At 44.9% G+C, this 19,416-nt stretch overlaps 2 protein-coding genes across 7 annotated transcripts in view; one reads left to right on the forward strand and one right to left on the reverse strand.

Annotated features, from left to right (window-relative positions):
• Positions 1-2,323: 2,323 nt before the first annotated feature.
• On the reverse strand, positions 2,324-7,704 carry rpl8 (ribosomal protein L8). The gene is made up of 6 exons (XM_056290084.1): positions 7,602-7,704; positions 6,905-7,048; positions 6,665-6,806; positions 3,516-3,734; positions 2,718-2,833; positions 2,324-2,514 (listed from the first exon to the last, which is right to left on the reverse strand). Exons 2-6 carry the CDS (start codon positions 7,040-7,042, stop codon positions 2,356-2,358), a joined length of 774 nt encoding a protein of 257 aa, XP_056146059.1. The 5' UTR covers positions 7,043-7,048; positions 7,602-7,704; the 3' UTR covers positions 2,324-2,355.
• A 2,207-nt stretch (positions 7,705-9,911) lies between these two features.
• ddx3xa (DEAD-box helicase 3 X-linked a) overlaps positions 9,912-19,416 on the forward strand; it is a 35,613-nt gene continuing 26,108 nt past the window's right edge. For 2 of the 6 annotated variants that reach the window (XM_056290077.1, XM_056290078.1), the window contains exons 1-9: positions 9,912-10,188; positions 11,086-11,137; positions 11,449-11,496; positions 12,354-12,410; positions 15,066-15,239; positions 17,286-17,421; positions 17,671-17,778; positions 17,869-17,968; positions 18,810-18,945. In XM_056290077.1, coding sequence (XP_056146052.1) covers positions 10,144-10,188; positions 11,086-11,137; positions 11,449-11,496; positions 12,354-12,410; positions 15,066-15,239; positions 17,286-17,421; positions 17,671-17,778; positions 17,869-17,968; positions 18,810-18,945 — 856 coding nt within the window. In that variant the 5' untranslated portion in view covers positions 9,912-10,143. The remainder of the gene's footprint in view (positions 10,189-11,085; positions 11,138-11,448; positions 11,497-12,353; positions 12,411-15,065; positions 15,240-17,285; positions 17,422-17,670; positions 17,779-17,868; positions 17,969-18,809; positions 18,946-19,416) is intronic. The other 4 variants (XM_056290080.1, XM_056290082.1, XM_056290083.1 and 1 more) reach the window with 3 other exon arrangements.

Raw genomic sequence — 19,416 nt, forward strand, 5'->3', positions numbered from 1 at the left:
TTGGAAAGGCACACACCTGTCTATATAAGGTCCCACTGTTGACAGTGCATGTCAGAGCAGAAACCAAGCCATGAAGTCAAAGGAATTGTCTGTGGACCTCCGAGACAGGATTGTATCGAGGCACAGATCTGGGGAAGGGTACAAAAAATGTTCTACAGCTTTGAAGGTCCCGAAGAGCACAGCGGCCTCCATCATTCGTAAATGGAAGACGTTTGGATCCACCAGCACTCTTCCTAGAGCTGGCCGCCCAGCCAAACTGAGCAATGGGGGGAGAAGGGCCTTGGTCAGGGAGGTGACCAAGAACCCGATGGTCACTCTGACAGAGCTCCAGTGTTCCTCTGTGGAGATGGGAGAACCTTCCAGAAGGACAACCATCTCTGCAGCACTCCACCAATCAGGCCTTTATGGTAGAGTGGCCAGACGGAAGCCTCTGCTCAGTAAAAGGCACACAACAGCCCGCTTGGAGTTTGCCAGAAAGCACCTAAAGGACTCTCAGACCATGAGAAACAAGATTCTCTGGTCTGATGAAACCAAGATTGAACTGCCAAACATCACGTCTGGAGGAAACCAGGCACCTCTCATCACCTTGCTAATACCATCCCTACAGTGAAGCATGGTGGTGGCAGCATTATGATGTGGGGATGTTTTTCAGCGGCAGGAACTGGGAGACTAGTCAGGATCGAGGGAAAGATGAATGGAGCAAAGTACAGAGAAATCCTTGATGAAAACCTGCTCCAGAGCGCTCAGGACCTCAGACTGGGGCGAAGGTTTACCTTTCAACACGACAACGACCCTAAGCACACAGCCAAGACAACGAAGGAGTGGCTTCGGGACAAGTCTGTGAATGGCCTTGAGTGGCCCAGCCAGAGCCCAGACTTGAACCCCATTGAACATCTCTGGAAAGACCTGAGAATAGCTGTGCAGCGACGCTCCCCATCTAACCTTACAGAGCTGGAGAGGATCTGCAGAGAAGAATGAGAGAAATACCCCAAATATAGGTGTGCCAAGCTTGTAGCTTCATACCCAAGAAGACTTGAGGCTGTAATCGCTGCCAAGGGTGCCTCAACCAAGTACTGAGTAAAGGGTGTGAATACTTATGTACATGCAATATTTCAGTTTTTTATTTTTAATACATTTGCAAAAATTTCTACAAAAGCCTTTTCGCTTTGTCATTATGGGGTATTGTGTGTAGATTGATGAGGGAAAAAAAGGAATTTAATCCATTTTGGAATAAGGCTGTAACATAACGTGGGGAAAGTGAAGGGGTGTGAATACTTTCCGGGTGCACTGTATACTTAACCTAAAAGCTTACCAGAGAAAATCTGTGATCTGAACGTTAATTTGAAAAAATATCTGAGGTCCGCCTTCAAATCGAAGCCCTGCCACCATCAGCTGACTACACAAACACACACAGAAACACGAGGAGTCGAAGCAGCAGAGACATCCTTGCTCACTCACTCCAGCCTTATTTTGATGCACACTTGAAGTGCTCTTAAGTAAATCATCTCACAACTGCACTTACTCTTATGTCCATTCCACTTTGTGAAGCACAACAGGCTTTTTTAAGTGCTGTGTAAATTAACGTTATTATTCAGATGATGTGGATGTCTGGAAGCCCTCAGACCTGACATGGCGCTATATATTGCATTTAAGAAAGAGTTCTATTGTGGGTGAAGTTACATTATTACAGCGGCTTGGATGCAGTAAATGCATGTCACGCCGAGTAGACAATCGAATGAGGAACATGAACTGAATTAGGAGCGTCAGGCTCTGATTGTTTGACTTTCATTTTGTGCTCATAATAAACAGCGAAAGTTGAAACTCATTCTTAGAACTCGTTGTGTGGGACACCAGTTTGTAATGCTCGACCCGAACCCGGTCTGGGTCAACCCCATCACGTCGGTTCAAACTCCAGATGAATTATTCCAGCAGGTTTGAAAGGGTCGGGGTCTGCGGCGGATAAATGAACCTGAAGTTGAACTTGGAACGTGCAAGCAGGCAGGGGCTCTGCACAGTTGTGGGTGTGATGTGTCAGAAATTGGACGAGGTTTAAAAAAAAACAGAACTAAACCCAGAGAGGTTTTTCAAATGCGATGTGGACAAATGTGTCCCAGGGCACCTCCGAATGTGCATCATTGGGTGCACTCACACCTGTCCACTTGTCACCGGTTCACCCAAGACACATATTAATGCCGGGGTACACAGCCTCCAAAAGTTCTGATTTGAGAAACAAATCCGACATGCCTGCGGTCTGAACATGGCCCAAATGAAGTTTGACAAGTCTGACAAGACAGACAGCACAGAACAGCCGAATACAATCAGATGTTTTGGAGCATTTTATTAAGAGATTTAGAATTAGTTCTCCTTTTCTTGGACAGTCTTTGTTCCACGCAGTCTGCCTGTGCGTCGGGCAGCAATAAGACCGACCTTGCGACCAGCAGGTGCGTCTCTCCTGATGGTTGAAGGTTTTCCAATATGCTGATGGTTACCACCACCGAAGGGATGCTCAACAGGCTGCACAGAGAGAGGAAGAAGAAGTCATTTTTCGTTTGACAGAACTATATCGCAGTCACATCTTCACAGGAGAACAGAGACCTCGGCCCAAAGTTCTCCCGTACCGATCATGGACTCTGCATGTTTTCAAACCATTTTAACAAGCGATGGAAAATTTTGCAAAACCAACAGTCTCAACTAATAAGAAATGGATGTGTGCTTACATTCATAGCCACACCACGGACACGTGGCCAGCAGTTCCTCTTGGCCTTGTACTTGTGGTAAGCACGGCCAGCCTTCAGGATGGGCTTGTCAATACGTCCACCTCCAGCAACCACGCCTGGGGGGGGGGGGGGGGGGCACAAAAACCGCTCAAAAACCCAACTACATTCTCAAAGTGACAATTCTCTTCCAATCCTTCACTAGAAGAGTGTTATACAGCAAAATCACAAGACAATGATATCCAGCTTTTTAAGACTCAGTGGCCGGCCACAGTCGAGTACTCTGCTTTCAGAGCCACATGCACCTCCTCAGACCCACCACTGAATCTTACCAAAACTTTTTCATCTATGTCTCGCTCACATCTTAAACCTTCCCCTCCAAATTTATAGAATACATGTGCTGCCAAAACAAAACCCCCAAATATTTTGGTTCATACTAGTTATAATTCAGAGGCACACTCTTTTGGCTGTGCTACTGACAGTTTAACAAACCAATGAAATAATCTAAATGGGACATAGCTAACCATGTTTCATAAAGCGTCAAGAGTATACCAGCTCACTAGCCCCAGTAGACATCAGTCTGTCCTTTGTGAAGGGGAACCCATAAGTCAGTAAAATCACCTGGTTAGAAGCAAAACCTGCAGGCTCTTGGCATTCATGGATCAGTTGCCAATGTCTAAACTAAAACATCATTTTACCAACCTCCAGAAAGGACTCATTATGCTTATAAGCAAATACAGATGGAGCCTCAGCCTGTACAATAAATCCAAGTGTTGCCAAGCTGCCATGAAGCGTTCTTACCAACAACAGCTCTGTTGGCAGAGGAGATGACCTTCTTGGAACCAGAGGGCAGCTTGACTCTGGACTTCCTGGTCTCAGGGTTGTGGGAGATGACGGTGGCGTAGTTTCCTGAGGCACGGGCCAGTTTGCCCCGGTCACCTGGCTTTTCTTCCAGGCAGCAGATAATGGTACCCTCTGGCATGGTTCCAACAGGGAGGACATTGCCAATGTTCAGCTGAGCTGTGACACAGAGCAAAGTGTGGTTATCTGCTGGTGTTAAGAGCTTTGCATTCAAACATTAAAATATCGTCCATAGGATTTCCTCTTCACACATCAATCTGATGTCAGCTCCATGTTGGACTGACTACGCTGCTTTCGCTAGTTAAGGTTGACTTTTAAATAATTCTGGACATCAGGCTGGCTTTCCCCCAACACTTCCCATACATGGGCTCTACTTGGGCAGCCCAACTAGGTAGTTTAAGACCCACCCAGGCAGATAAAATCTGAATCCCCCCCCCCTCAGTCAAGATGCGCAATTGTCACTTCATAATGCACACAGACCAGCGGACTTTGGTGCATCAATTTCAAAGGGAGACTGGCAGCGTCAAGTTTTTCTGGGGTAAATTTGCTTTCTCCTAACTCAACAATAAAAACACCACTTACCATTTTGTGTATTGGATGCCTAAAAAATAACGCCTTGGTCATATTTGAAGTGTCAACATTGTTACACATCTTATTTTAACCTAACTTATGAGGGTAGTTGGACTAGCCAGCTAGTAATGACTGCCTCGACATCGAACTGAACACTCGGTTAACAGAAGTATACAACTACCAACATGTTTTGTATGTGACATCGTGGAACGCCAGACTAACAAAAATAGGCTGACTGACACCTACTCCTTCTTTCACCAGCCATGAAGCCCATTAGAAGGCAGGATTCCATGCTAATATGGACCTTATTCTTACTTCATCTTCATCCCCGCCAGGCGGACAGCCTGGGGGTTATACATTTGGTCACGTATGTGTGTAGGGGTGTTATTGTCCGCAGCTAATCTCGCAAACTGCTGGACCTATCAGCCAGATTTTTGTGTGCAGCTATGACTGTATGTTTTCAACTCTTGTCTGTCCTGGTAGAACAAAAACCAAGCAGAGATCATGCAACAGTTGGCCAGTGAATTCAATGAGTGGGCACACCTCTACCCTGGTTTGAGTCTTCTGGCTGCAGTGGCCCTGGCCATCCCTGTCTCCAGCATTAACTGTGAGCGAGACTTCTCAGCAAAAGCAGGGTAAGTGACTTTCAACCATGCAAGAGAGCACAATGTGTAAAATTTCTCGTGTGCGGTCTTTGTTTATGCAAGTTTGTTTCTATTTCAGGTCTGAACTGACCTAAGAAACAAGCATCTGGCTGCATGCTTCAGCGTACCCAAACACAGGCGTGAGCCAAAGCCAAGTTAAGTTAGATGTTCCCACAGGGAATGCCAGCTGTGCAAATGGGCACATGACAAAAGCCTAAGGAGAACAACTCTGGACCAAAAGCAGAGTTAAAAGTATTTTGATCTCTTGGAATGTATTTTGAAAATCCATCCATCCATCAATTACCCAAGCCGCTTATCCCAACCGGAGTTGCGGGATGCCGGAGCCTATCCCAGCAGTCACTGGGTGGCAGTCAGGGAGATACCCTGGACAGGCCGCCAGGCCATCACAGGGCCGACATACACACATTCACACCTAGGGAAATTTTTAGTAAGGCCGAGTCACCTGACCTACATGTCTTTGGACTGTGGGAGGAAACCGGAGCACCCGGAGGAAACCCACACAGACACAGGGAGAACATGCAAACTGCACACAGAAGATGACCCCTATTTCGAAAAGGTGAAATGTGTTTTATTATGTAGTTATTTTTGACATGTTCATCAAATAGCAGAGTTAAAGTCTGTGTTTTATTCTTTGACACATTTTCAAAATGGAAAATTTATTATGTGTAAATATTTATTTCTTAGTTATTTATGCTGGCATAGTTATTTTGAGTAGTTGTTCATTTGCAATAAAGTTCTTCCTAAACCTTTGATTAGTTTATTACTGAACCCGCCTGTCACACACCGTGCCACCCACCACCACAAATAAATTCTCATTGCCTGATATCAGACATAACTGTCAACTCGTTACACTCCATTTCCATCTTCAGTTTGACATAACCTCTACTACTCTTGATTTCGATGGGGGAGGGAATTCAATTTTCTGTAACCAATCACTAGAGATTAACGTTGTAAGAGTGGAGTGGAGCAAAGTAAAGACAAACAACCATGTCAGGCAATACTGGGATGCTGTCAATGTAAATTTGTTAATCAAGGGGGTCACATTAAATTCAAGATTATTCAGGAGGCCAAACGTGAAAAAGGGGCCATTAAGTGAACGTTTCCGAGATGTCGGGCCAATTCTCCCATACTGACACCGGCCTGCAACAGTGTCAGTCCTGCCCATGGCGCTGATTGGGTAATCATTGGTCCCTCAGCGGTGCTCACTGGATAATTGCTTTTTCAACCGAGAAACCGCTGTTTCATATCATAATGCCAAACCACTAGATTCGGTCAACTCGGTGGAATGGGCTGATTCAAAGGTCTGGACCCACGCAAAAATTCTCAACCTGTGGGAAACAGTGGCCTCCCCTCAAACCCACCCCCGTGAGTGCAGGATCGAACCCGATTGCACTGAGGCTTTCTGCTAGGAATCATATCTGACATGTCCCAAAGCAAACAAATGGACAATATATATGAGGTCATTAAGATTGCTGTTTAGAAGAACAGAAGTTTCTTTTGTGTTTGAACATATAATAAGCTTTTAATAACAACGGTCATTCATGCTTATATCAAATGAAATGCCCTGTCATGGAGTCCTCTTAAGTTTGTCATTACTGGTCCCACGGATGAGACGACCTTAAATTATTAAAAGAAAAAGAAAAAAGGGGGGGGGGGGCTGTCAGCTGGGACAGACCGTCTTCATAGCAAGACTCTGCTTTACCGAGATTAAAGGCGGTCTCAGACTTCACATTCGCAGTGAATATCCAACGTCCCACAGAAACCCCCCCAAAGAGGCTGAACACCCTCAGACTACGAAGTGATGTTAAAAGGCAGCCTTGTGAGCCGGACCCTGCAAGTCTGCAGGCCTCCTACCTTTCTTGCCGCAGTAGATGAACTGCCCAGTGTGGATGCCCTCTGCGGCGATGAAGAGCTCCGTCCTCTTCTTGAAGCGGTAAGGGTCGCGGAAGACCACTTTGGCAAGGGGGGCGCCCCGGCCAGGATCATGGATAATATCCTGAAAGGAGACGCAAAGCACACGGGAACAAGTCAACCACCCACACATGTAGACGCACTTCCGCTTGCTGGAAGCGAACCGGCACCTGGTTGCGTTACCTTCACGATCCCCTTGATGTAACCGTGGCGTTCGGCGAAGTCGATGTGGCGGAGTTTAGCTGCGCCTTTCCGGTGCTTCACATGGGCTTTGAAGACGGAGCCCGCACCTTTTCTCTGTCCCCTGATCACACGTCCCATCCTGCACTGCAAACACACACACACACACACACAACGCCTGCAAAGTTCACTTCCACTTCTACACACATGTGCTTTTAAGTTACATTGTTACGAGTCGCCGCAGTCTCGCGACAGGAAGCTGGGCAGCGCGTATCTAGCGACATTCAGAGACGACTTGAGTAACGCGGGGTGAACCCGGCGTCTTGTACCAAACCCAGCAAGCCGGACGGGATCTACGAGCGGACACGGTGAATCGGAAGTACAGCCGGTCGCTATAACGGATCACTTTGTGTTAAACCAGCGACCGGTTACCGGGATATCCCGACGCAAACACTGTCACACAAACACCCAGGGGCGCTAATGCCGGCCATGACGCCTGAGCCGTGTCGTAGCGGGTAGCGGGGAGTGCTAAATCGCGCTTTCAAGCATCAAAACATATATCTACAGTCAAAATAGCCAACATGAGGTATCCTTTAGACTTTGTTTGATATTCGATCATGGTGCTTTAGAGTGGATGGCCGTAATGTAAACAGGATTTGGCCCAGATTTGAGAGGAGAGGAACGGAGAACATGAACCCACCTAAACTCCGCTGGCGGAAAGAGGAAGCGGAAGGACCCCGCGCCGCTTTTCTTCCGGAGTCACGCGCGCGAGGGCGCTGATGGGAATCCGAGGCGCGCGTTCATACTTGGGGCCTATGTGACGTACATCAGTTCGTTATTTCCCCTCGTTATGAGATGAACAATTTTATGAAGGGGGAAAAAAAAATCAATGAAAATTTGCAGACGTACAACTCGACTGTAATTTGTCGTAACTTGCCGATCGTTCCGCCTGCTATGAAAACGAGGGAAATAACACGTCTTCCTTCAGTTTTTATGGGAAATGATTTGTGAGATCGAGACAAAAAGCACAGGAGGAAAAAAGCTGCATAAATCATGAATTAATAAGTATTGTGACGTGCATGGATAACAAGACACGCTATAGCTGGCGGGTCTGACCCTTTAGTCTAGCGGTTAGCGATGTCTTCTGCGGTGCGGGCGGCACGGGTTCGCTTCCCGGCCGCGGCACTTTCCGTGGTTGTGTTGTCCCCCGAATTCGCTACAGCAGTGTTTCTCAACCGGGAGTCCGCGGACCCCTAGTGGTCCGTGGTGTAATTGAAAGGGGTCCGTGAAAATAAAATATCTTTAAAAAAAAGATCCTATGACATTTATAGAAATAGGATTATTTTACTCAAATGTGACTGAGACCTTTATCTACCTAAACTATAAAGGGTAACAGGACTTTTTTCTCTAATTACATCTGTTTCACAAGTGTAATTTATTGTATTTTAATAGGAGATCTCGCTCCCGTTTGCATTGTTAAAAGTTACTCCATAAAAATTCTGTTGTTACATATATCTGAAAGTTACTGAATACATATTCTGTTTTGTTACATATATCTGAAAGTTACTGAATACATATTCTGTTTTGTTACATATATCTGAAAGTTACTGCATAAGAATTCTGTTTTGTCAACTATATCTAAGTTACAACTGAAAGCTCTTATTTTTGCCCCAAAGAGTTAATAAATGCTATAATGCAATTTAAAATGCAGTTTCTACTGTTTCTACAAATTGCAACCCCCCCCCTCCCCCAAGATCAGGTGGAGGGGTCCTCAGGGTGGATCAAAAATACGCAGGGGGGTCCAGGACCCCAAAAAGGTTGAGAACCACTGCGCTACAGTATATATAGCTGATGATGCTGCGCTTCTCGGCTTCAGCTCTCGAATCCCACCTGCAGCGGGATTTCTGTCCTGACGGTAGTCAATTACATTGGGCTGGTTTCCCAGGTCTAAAACTGATGATAGCAGCAACACCTGGCAGGATAAAACAACAACAACAACAACAGAGGCTTACTGGAAGGTCCTCCTCCATAGAGAAGCGCTGCAGCAGTCTTCCCCTGTTCTTTGGAGTTTTCCTTTCGTCCCGAGGGTGGCGCAATTGGGCCGGCCACAAAGACAAAGGACTCGTTACTGTATGATACCAGTACAAAGGCCTCATTACCGCACGGTACCGGTACAGGTTTATACCGAGACATGTCATTAGGTTGTGGTTTGTTTTTTACCAGCCATATTACAGCCGCTGAAATAAGGGAGAAGAAAGCGAGAAAGCGAAAGCAGCGGTGTTCCGACAGGCAGGACACGCTGATTAATGGTGTGTATTAATCCCAACGCTTCTAACTAGGTCAGCCACAACAGCACTGTTCTCATCGGGGAAATGATTAAGTGCCCAAAGTCTCACATTTTTTTCTGCAGAGGAAAAATAAAATCCAAACCAGGGATTCAAGATTTAGTTTATTGTCCTTTTCACTATGTACCTTTCTCCCACGTTTCTCCCAGCCCGCAGCAGTGCAACAGAGAAGAAACATATTCACATCCAAAAATCCCCTAAAAACGACTCCAGCAAAAAAACATAAAAAACAACACACACCCAAAGGGATGCAAGGATAAGCGGGTGTCGTGCACCGGCACCTATTCTAATGTTATCCATTTGAGAGATTGGTTGATTGTAGAACCCTCTGGAACTCAATTGTGATTTAGGACAATACGGATAACATTGATTTGATTTAACAGAGTTGTGTAATTGTGGATATATATATATATATACATTGCTTCAAAGACGGGTGGTGTGGAATGTGCAGCAGCGGCTTCTTTGTACCGGAGCTTTATGATGCAGCACACTGGGCCGGCTAATGACAGGTTACATGTTGTCCGGCAGACGCCAGGCGTGTGCCATGTCTTAGCAAAGCCGATAGGGGAACTAAAAGGAACAACATCGCGAGGTTTGCTGATTGGAACTGCGGCCTTGCGGCTGGTGTCGCGATATCTCGCGGTATTTGAGCGATTGGGTCTCATTCCAGCACGGGGACTCTAGACAGCAGCTTCGGAGGAAATTCTTCATCTGAGAAAATCTGTCTTTTAAAAGGCAAAATACGTCCATTTAACTCGCCGAGCAGTCAAAACAGCTATATTTAACGGCCATCGTCGAATTGAAGTCGGTTTCTGATTAAAGTAGCCACAGGTAGTAGGTCGCTCTAACAAAGAAAATCGTTTCTCCTGAGAGATAATCCCTCCATTCTCTTTAGTTATGAGTCATGTGGTCGTCGATCATCCACACGGTCTAGACCAGCAGGTAAGTCGCTTTTCCCACACCACCCTATTTGTTGGCTTTTCGGGGGGGCGAATTGCTGCACAGCGTCAACGTCAAGTCGGTTAGGCCGGAGGGAGCCGTCGTTGTTATTTTCATGCGAGGCTTCGCGCGGCTAAGCTAACCGTTAGCCCCGTCTCGCTCTTCGAGCTGGTAAAATGGCGGCGGTGACGTCAGCGCGACGGCGGAGCCCGAGCTGAGCCGCTCGTCTCCCTCGGACCTCCGCACTTTCATTTAACCCGCAATGGCGACGCCGCGGCCAGCCGTCCGGCCCATGTGCGGAAAGGTGAGACGTTTCTGCGCGAAACGTGCCGGGCGTCGCGCCGTTTAGCGGACATTGGAAGCGTCGGAGCCCGGCCGGCGTGTTGAGGTCTGAGCCGGGCCTCCGGCAGGCAAACGTGGCGCAGAACAAAAAGCCGCCGCTTCGCCGCTGATCTGACATCAAACCCCCCCCCCTCCCCCCCCGAGAGGGAGAGAGGGGGAGGGAGGGAGGCCGCCGCCATCGTACCCATGTCGCTGTCGGGCTTCAGAGACGATGCCCCGTCGTTTGTTTTGTCGGCATTTTGACGCGGCCTTCAATAAACGGCGTATGATGTAGCGGGGGCAGCGAAAAGCCCCGGTTGACGTCACGCTGCCAGTTCCTAAAACCCAGCTAAAACTGGTTCACCCGGCACGAGCTAGGCCAAAGTGCCCCCCCCCTACCCGATTAGATGCACCGAAGAAGAAACACTTAGAGCAAAATGAAAGGTCGCTCGGCTGTTTCAACCATACTGCACAGCCAAAGCGCTGGCCATGTCGACTGCACTTGTCTCTCTGCGTCATTACTCACAACGGCTTGTTTAAATCGCAACTCTTTTTTAATAGTGGCCTTTTTCTCTCAAGCTTGCTGCCCTAGACTTGAACTCTGCTGACGGACAGGGCGGAGGAACCGGCAGTAAGTATGGACCTATACATTCTCCAGCCATGTGAATGTAGTGTGTATGCAGGTCTTCATTTCATGCAAATAAATACATAATTTGTTTTTATTTTATTATTATAATTTTTTTGGGGGGGGGGGTTGTAGGTCACTTTATTTCTAGTTAATGATGTTAGAATCAGGGAAATACAAAGCGGCACATTACAGCAATTCGGCTGGTGTCCACTGTAGCAGGCTTTTACTGAAGCAGCACTATTCTCTTAACTTAATCTGGTTTCTTCAATTGGTTCATAGCTACATATGAATGAAAGGATTTCTTTTTTACTCAGGGCGGTACATCCCACCTCACTTGAGGAACAAAGATGCTTCAAAAAATGGTGAGCTAAAACTCATACTCTTTCACTAAACCGTTTTCAGGATAACTTAGAGCTCTCGGAGCTTTCACTGATATCGCCTATGTTTCCTGAAAGTCTTCTCGAGTCAGTTCCAAGATGATCTGGTTTTCTTGAGTCTGTTTTGACTCCTTTCCAATATGAAATCTTATTTTTGCTTTTCACAAGTCCAAAACAAACTGATGGTCAGAGCAGTCTGAATTTGCCAGTGCTCAGATTGCAGAAAGAACACTACCTCGTGTTTTTTCTGTGTCAGCACATAACGGCTGATATTAGGACAGCTAAAATAGGACAAACAGTGCTTACCAGAAAAGCAGACATGGGTTTTTATTTAAACCCAGTCTAATCCCAATTGAATGATGAAAGTGGGACAGGTTCTGGCTTTGTCTTGGTTAAGTTTAAAATTTTGCACATCCACTCGGTCCTCCGGAGGGTTTTTTTTTTTCCATTTATCTGGGAAATGTTTGGACAGGAAGGTCTTAAGTGTGAAAGGGGAGTGACAAGTTCGGTATGGATGTTGGTGTGACAGTGTATAGATTTAGATGGAGAGGAGTAACTGGTGGCTGTTAAGGGATTTCTTAAACAAAACTTGACCACCAGTGTTCTGATAGATAAATACTTTTGATAATACCTCATTGTCTGTCTGAATGTGGTTGCTATTTTTATGAAATCAAACTCCATTTATTCAGCCTCTTAAAGGCCTCAAATCAAGATGCACAGAAAGCCAGGCACACTTACATGTCTGTTAGTTGTCAATCTGAAACTTGGAATTATGGGACTGACTCTGTGTCATTACACATTTGACGTTTTTCCCGTTTTGCTGTTTTCTTATTCCACCGCAGGAAATGCTTATTCCGCTGGTAGACAGTGCGGTTATTCAGTGGCACCAGTAAACCTCTGTAAGTCCCTTCTGTCTGCTTTCGCTGAGGGCGACCTGCATTCCCAGATGCATGAAATAGCCATTTACACACCAGCAAAGCCAATGCGAAGGGAGAGAGGGCTAGTTTAGTTATACATAGCACATTTTAGATCAACTATGAGCTCATGATTATTTGATGTGCTTTTCTCTGCTGGGGTGCTTGCAGTCATAACTGTAAATATGCTAGACACACAGCAGGCCATTTGATGTAAGCTAGATAGATTGATGTTTTCTTCCTTTGTGCTGACTTTATAATTTTCACACCCCAAGGCTGCCTAGGCAGGAACTATGGACATTTGCATATTAGTAATTAGTGTTTTTGGTGCATACAATTAATGTTTTGTACTTGATTAAAAAGTGAATAGTGATTTCACTCCCAAGGCCAACTGTCTACTTTTTAATGTCCCTTAAGTTTCTTATAAGCAGTGTTCACAGCCATGGCAGGCAGAGCGTCAGCAAAGACACAGAAATAACTATACTCCTGGATGGGATGACTGTAGGATTGGTAACTATTAGTGTGAAGTCAACCTCAACAATCATACTGCATCAGCTAGTTGTTATGGGTAGGTCTTAATAGCCTGCTTCCCTACCTCTGCTTAGGTTACTCAAGATTGGCCTCTCAAGAGCTGGCCTTTTACCATGCCTACAGTGGGGGTTGGCCAAACAGATGTGGTATACCTCATTGTACTTGCATGCCATGCCACCTACCTGTTGGCTGAGTTAATGTGTTTATCTGCTGATCATTTGAGTACAAACGACCTGACCAGAACCAGTGCAGTTAGCCTATGCTTTGTAATGGTCACCTTTTTTAAAACCTTTTTCATGGGCTTAATTTAATGTTTGTCAGTGCTTGCAATTGTAGTTGCTTGTGGTGCATGGTGATGGTGCCTTAAAAGATTGTGCACTGCATCACTAGTATGTCTGTCTTAACTAATGACAGTAAGGCACAGTACCTGCAGATGGAAAGCATTAAAGCAGCCATTGGCTTCTGTGTCCATTGGCCATCAAATGCAACCCTTTGATGTACTGAAATGGTCAAAGTGGGGATTTTTCTTAGTGAAGAAATTTATGTAATTTTTTTTTTAATGCATTGCATTTTCAGTTTTGTCTGAAATATTGTCAACATTCCCTTCAAGTTCTTTTAAGATTCTTCTACCCTTTTTCTTCTGACAGTTGCTGTTAGGCTTGGGTAGGCTGTAGGTTTGTGTAGATTGCTTCTGTATGGCTGATCTTCTGTCATTTTTAATTTGACATTTTAGCAGCTGCTGTGGTTGGCTTTTAGCAAAAAATTGTTTGGGTAGAGTGACCTGGCCCCTTGAAGATGGCGCTTCTAGAAATGACCAAAATTGTGTCTTGGCACCTTTGTTTTTTGTAACAACTGATTAGTTTTCAGGTGTGTTCAGCCTGGTTGCACTCATCTGATGTCCTTTGACCCCCCCCCCCCCAGATAATCCTCAGGTTTCAATATGTAATGTGCCTGCTAATTTTATTCTGGCTGAAATTTCTATTAATGGATAAGTAAAATGGTGGAATAAATATTGTGATTTGCATTTTGTTTTCAGTGTCTGGACTCTTTCTAGACCATTTCAAATCCATGGGCCAGCATTTCTATCTTTGTGTGTAGCCTGCACTACTAAATTACTGAAAATAGTGCATTTGCTGCCTTTTGATTGTGGACCTTGCTGATGTGAAACCTCTGACCCTGCTTGCATGGGTTGCTCAGCCATGTTTGCACAGGGCAGTGGATGACTATTTGCACACATCCCAAGCCATGGCTTGGCCTAAAGTATCTGGGTTGGTGATCGTTCTAAAGTGTTAGAATGCCTTTTCTGTCTTTTGAAGTGAACACTGCACTGAAAGCACTTGCCTGTTCCCCAGGTTCAGGTTAAATCCTTGTTACCGCAGATCTAGGATCAGTCTCGTCACCTGGTCCAAGCTCCCGTCATCAGTGTTCCTGGATCAACCTGAACCTAGATGTGTGTGCCTGGTGCTGCTGTGGCATAGTCTGTGTAGCAAGCCTCACTTTGGTGATGCTAACTGTCTGTTGTAACCCACCAGCCTCTTCCCCAGCCTGCACTGATAACAGTGTGGCCAACGATGGGAATGATGACACAGCCAGTGTGCAAAGCTGGGCAGATCGCTGTGATAAATGTCTACCTCATGCAGAGTAGGCAGATTGAGCCCTATAGGTTTTCTAAGACAAAGTCCATCTTACCCAATAAGAAAAGCCGACGTGAGAGACAGAATGTTGCTTTTAAACTCAACTTTCTTCTTTCATGGAGATGAGTCTGTGTTTTTTGCGCCTTTCGATTGATGGTGTCAGTTCATGATATAGGGTGTTAGATCCCCCTGGGACTCTGTGCTTTGATGGTTTGAGGAATTGCAGTGGTCTTGTAGTGGTCCTGATTAGTGCATTATCTTTTTAGGATCAGGGTAGTTCAGTTAGGTTCAGTTTTTGTCATAGTAACCTGTAGCTTGGCTTTACTAAAACACTGAACTACAAAATGCGTCAGTGAAAGTGACCTTGGAGTATTAGTGAAGTTAAATGTGCACTTATTCTTAAATGAACATCAATTTAATGAACTGCACAAGACCCCTCCTCACAACCCGTTTCTCCTCTCTCTCCCTGTCAAAGACACACCTGGATGGGACAGTGGACGCAGCAATGGATTTGTGAATGGTTACCATGACAACCGCATGAATGGGGGATTTGGAGGGCGCGGACCCCCTCGAAATGACAGAGGTGGGCGTGGCGCCTACCGCGGTAACAGGGGCGGAGGCACATTTAATCAACCAATACAAAACGCAGGTGGGGAATTTGTTACATAGATTTGGTTATCGCCCCATTTGTAGCATATTAGTTCAATGTGCTAGATCAGTAACTATAGCAGGGCTGTGTGATATGACGATATATATCGTGGGACGATAGAATATTGTCTTATTGTTTCATATTACGCTCTAGCTTTTATTTCATTGTGTTTCAAATCCCACTCTTTACAGCAATATTATCCATCATTTGGACGATGCTTGGCGTTCTTTTACACAGCATGGATTTAGGCAGGAAATTTGTATGAAGGCAACACAAACTAGAAGAGTGCACTTGCAGTGCAGATCCTCACCAGGTGTATCTCCCCTTTGCCGGTAATCAGGCTTGGCGACAACCCCCCCTCCCCCTCTTTTTTTTGGCCCCCCCCTTTTTTTTTATTTGAGAAGGGCAAATACGGAGTCACTACCTGTGTATCTCCCCTTCTTTGGTACTTGGACTTGAGCGAATAACCAGCTTAGGAGGTATAAAATCGGTTTTTCAAAGGTTTTGAATCGCACACGAGAGGTTCTTACAGTCATAACGGCACAAAAATTATTAGGCCCACAGGTCCAGTAATATGTGAGATTAGCAGGGGACAGATTCGCACACAAGGATGGGGGGGGGGGGGCTGTTTTTCCTGTCATTAAGACTTTTGCGCAGTGCGAGGCTTTTCTTACACAGTGCTCAAGCTAAAAAAAAAATCTACCTAATAAAAATGTTTTGCCTTTCAGTCTGGATGCGTAGTGTCCTAGGCTGACCCTCACGTGAATTCAACCAAGTCTAATCCACATTGCAAACGAATAATTGCACATTGCAAAAAGAAAAGGTTTGCTATGTGACCATTTCAGTCGCTGTCTAGTAGCGCTGCCTTAGCTATTGTTCTGGAAGACCCGAGTCGGCTCTGGCTTCAAACGAGAGAGAGGGAGAGCAGCAGTGGTTGAGTGAGCTAGAGAATGAATGAAGAGAAATGGCAGCGGTAGCAAGAACAAACGTTTTTCAAAGGTTTTGAATCGCCGACACCACAAGAGGTTCTTGATCAGTTAGTCATAACTGATCACAAAAAATAGTAGGCTGATAGGTCCAGTAGTATGCTAGATCAGCTGCGGACAGACACACACACACACACACACATATGTGCAACCAAATACATAATCCCCTCCAGGCCTACAGCCTGGCGGAAATAACAAACATGGAGAGTGAAAGTGACAGAAGAATGGGGTAATTCCCGAACAGGAGAAGGACTCCATCCAGCCAAGACAAAACGGGGAGCCTGTATCTAAGAGGGGCTACTTCTGTCGCATGGGCATGGTTTGGGTATGAAAAGTCTGACATAGACCAGAAAACCGTACTTTGCAAATTCTGACCGGTCCCCACAACCGACTCAAAACGGCACTAACTTATTTTACCACCTACGTCAGAGTCGTGTCAAACAGTACGGTGAAAGTCTACGGATGAGAGCCACGAATGTACAGTCGTGCTCAAAACAAACCCCAAACTCAGACATTGCAAGAGGCTTTTGCCTGTGGCACACCATAATGGCAAAGAATCACGAAGATGGAGATAATGACTGCTGTTGCAACTTACATCTGCAAAGACATGGCCCCAATTAACACGATCGAGAAACGGGGATTTCGTGAGTTGGTGCTAACACTGTTATATCGTGATATGTATCGTTATCGGGATATGAAATTACTTATGTCGGGATATGAGATTTTGGTCATATCGCACAGCCCTAAACTATAGTCATCACTAGGATTGCCTGAGGGAAGTCTGTCTGCAGTAACAAGATGGCACTTTTAAAAGGAAAATGTAGGCCATTGTTATGTATTAGTCTTGTAGATAAGCACTTTATTAAGCTCAACCAAGACGAAATTACTCCTCTTTACCAAAAGCATCATTTGACTCAGAGAGACCAGCTCACTACTGGTTAAAAAAAGAAAAAGACCTGAACAGATTTTGACTGATAGCAGTCAAAGCCACTAATTATAGATTTGAGGTGAAGCCCCTTTCATGGGTTTATTGACCGGGTCTTTATCTGCTCTACTACAGGGTTCAGTGGCTACGACAATAAAGATGGGGGCTGGGGGGGTGCTCCTCGGGATGCAGCCTACAACAGCTTCGGAGGGCGCTCTGATAGGGGCAAGTCTGCCTTTTTTAATGACCGTGGAGCAGGATCCAGAGGAAGGTGAGGTGGTCCATGGTATTTATTCTCTTTGACTTGATTGAATCTACTGTTGAAGTTTTAACATACTGACATGGGCAAGTCCTATCAGGGAGTAAATATAAAAATAAGCAACTAAAAAATACACAATTTTTATATTTATTTAACTGTTGTCTCATAAAATACCAAAAGGAACTTTGTTTTCATGTAAGTCTTCAGAATTCCTACTTAATTTTACCCCCAGTCATGTAAAACTTAATGTGTATGTTGAAGATATGAGCGTGGTGGCTTCGGAGGAGGGGGAAACAGTCGCTGGGTTGAAGACTCAAGAGATGATGAGGACTGGTCCAAACCCACAGCACCCAATGAGCGCCTGGAACAGTAAGACGCATTTTCTCGGAAATTACCAAACCCTATGATCCTGTTACCGTTCATTTGAACAAAACACTTAATGCCATATTTCATCAACAGTGAGCTGTTCTCTGGGAGCAACACTGGGATTAACTTTGAGAAGTATGATGACATTCCTGTGGAGGCCACTGGAGCCAATTGTCCACCTCACATTGAAAGTGTAAGTCTGACTTTACACACTAGGCAGAACAAACGGGTACATGACATGAAGATAATCTTAGAATGCACTGGGACACATCATCGATGATGATTCCTGAGGTCCTCGGGACTTTCGGGTCTTTCAATATCATACACCCTCGCTCAGACGACCCAGCCAGACCTTGGCTTGTGTCCCAGCAGCGTTGGCCCACAGATCACTCCTGATCCAAAGCCGTCTGGAGGCCCTCTCTGCAGCCTCCACATAAACCATCTAAAGGAAATGTCTCCGTTTGTGTCCAAACTAGTTCTGTTTTAAGTTATGGTTCCATTTGTTTTATGAGAACGGAACACATTCTTGCTCCTTGAACTAGAAGAAAAGGTATTTGCAGCTGTAAGCCTACCAAACAGGTCTGTAGGCTCAAGCAAGGAATAACACACCTTTTATAAGAATTTAAAAAAGAAAACCAAACAAACAACTCTTGGATACTTCAGGAACAGACTTGAAATCTATTGTATGTTATGTTAGACAGCAGCTTCCTTTTTCTGTATATACAGCGTTTTGCTGTAATAAATGAAAAGGAATTAATGATCAGTTTAATTTTAAGACAAGAAATAAGTATTGTTTACACATGTATGTATGCATACAATGCAGTGTTGGTGCTTACCTACACAGACTAGGGTTACATGGCAGCATTGATTTAAAATGAGAACATCTGTGGCCTTGTGTAGACCAATGGTTAGTCTGTGCTGTGCTGTTTTGTTGAAAAAAGTTCCAAATGTTTCATTGTAATATTGATCCATTATGAAACTGTTTAATTTCACTAGAAATTTGCATAATGTAAATGGTTTGTTTTATCATATAGTTCCATGATGTGGATATGGGGGAGATTATCATGGGCAACATTAACCTAAGTCGCTACACTCGGCCCACCCCAGTACAGAAGCATGCCATTCCCATCATAAAGTCCAAGAGAGACCTCATGGCTTGTGCCCAGACTGGTAAGTACCTTTTATTTATATAGCTTGTTAGTTGTACTTGTGCAGAAATTGACCAATTTAAAATTCCAAGTTCCGCCTCCCTTAGTTACTTTCTGAGCTCTGCTACTTTAATTGGACTAGTATACACTCCATTGTCTTAACACAACAAATCACTATAGTAAACATATCTTTTGAGCACATATGAGAGTGATGATTGATTGCTGTTTAAGGCTGTTCCACATTCTTTTTTTCAAGCCTCATATGTTTAGCACATTTTCCAAACAAATATTCAAATATTTGTTTTAAATTAATCAGCCTTTGGAGAAAAAAAACAAGGCCTAAGATGGGGGAATGCATCCAAAGTGTTCATGACTGCCCTTTTACAGGGCTTGACATTAAGGCTTGTTTTGTAGGGCAAGTGTAAGAGAAATTTATTTGCCCCACCGGACAAGTTAAAAGAAAAAAGTATGTCTTCACATTATTTGCCACTCA

Source organism: Lampris incognitus, chromosome 11, assembly GCF_029633865.1.
Source record: "Lampris incognitus isolate fLamInc1 chromosome 11, fLamInc1.hap2, whole genome shotgun sequence".
Lineage (NCBI taxonomy): Eukaryota > Metazoa > Chordata > Actinopteri > Lampriformes > Lampridae > Lampris > Lampris incognitus.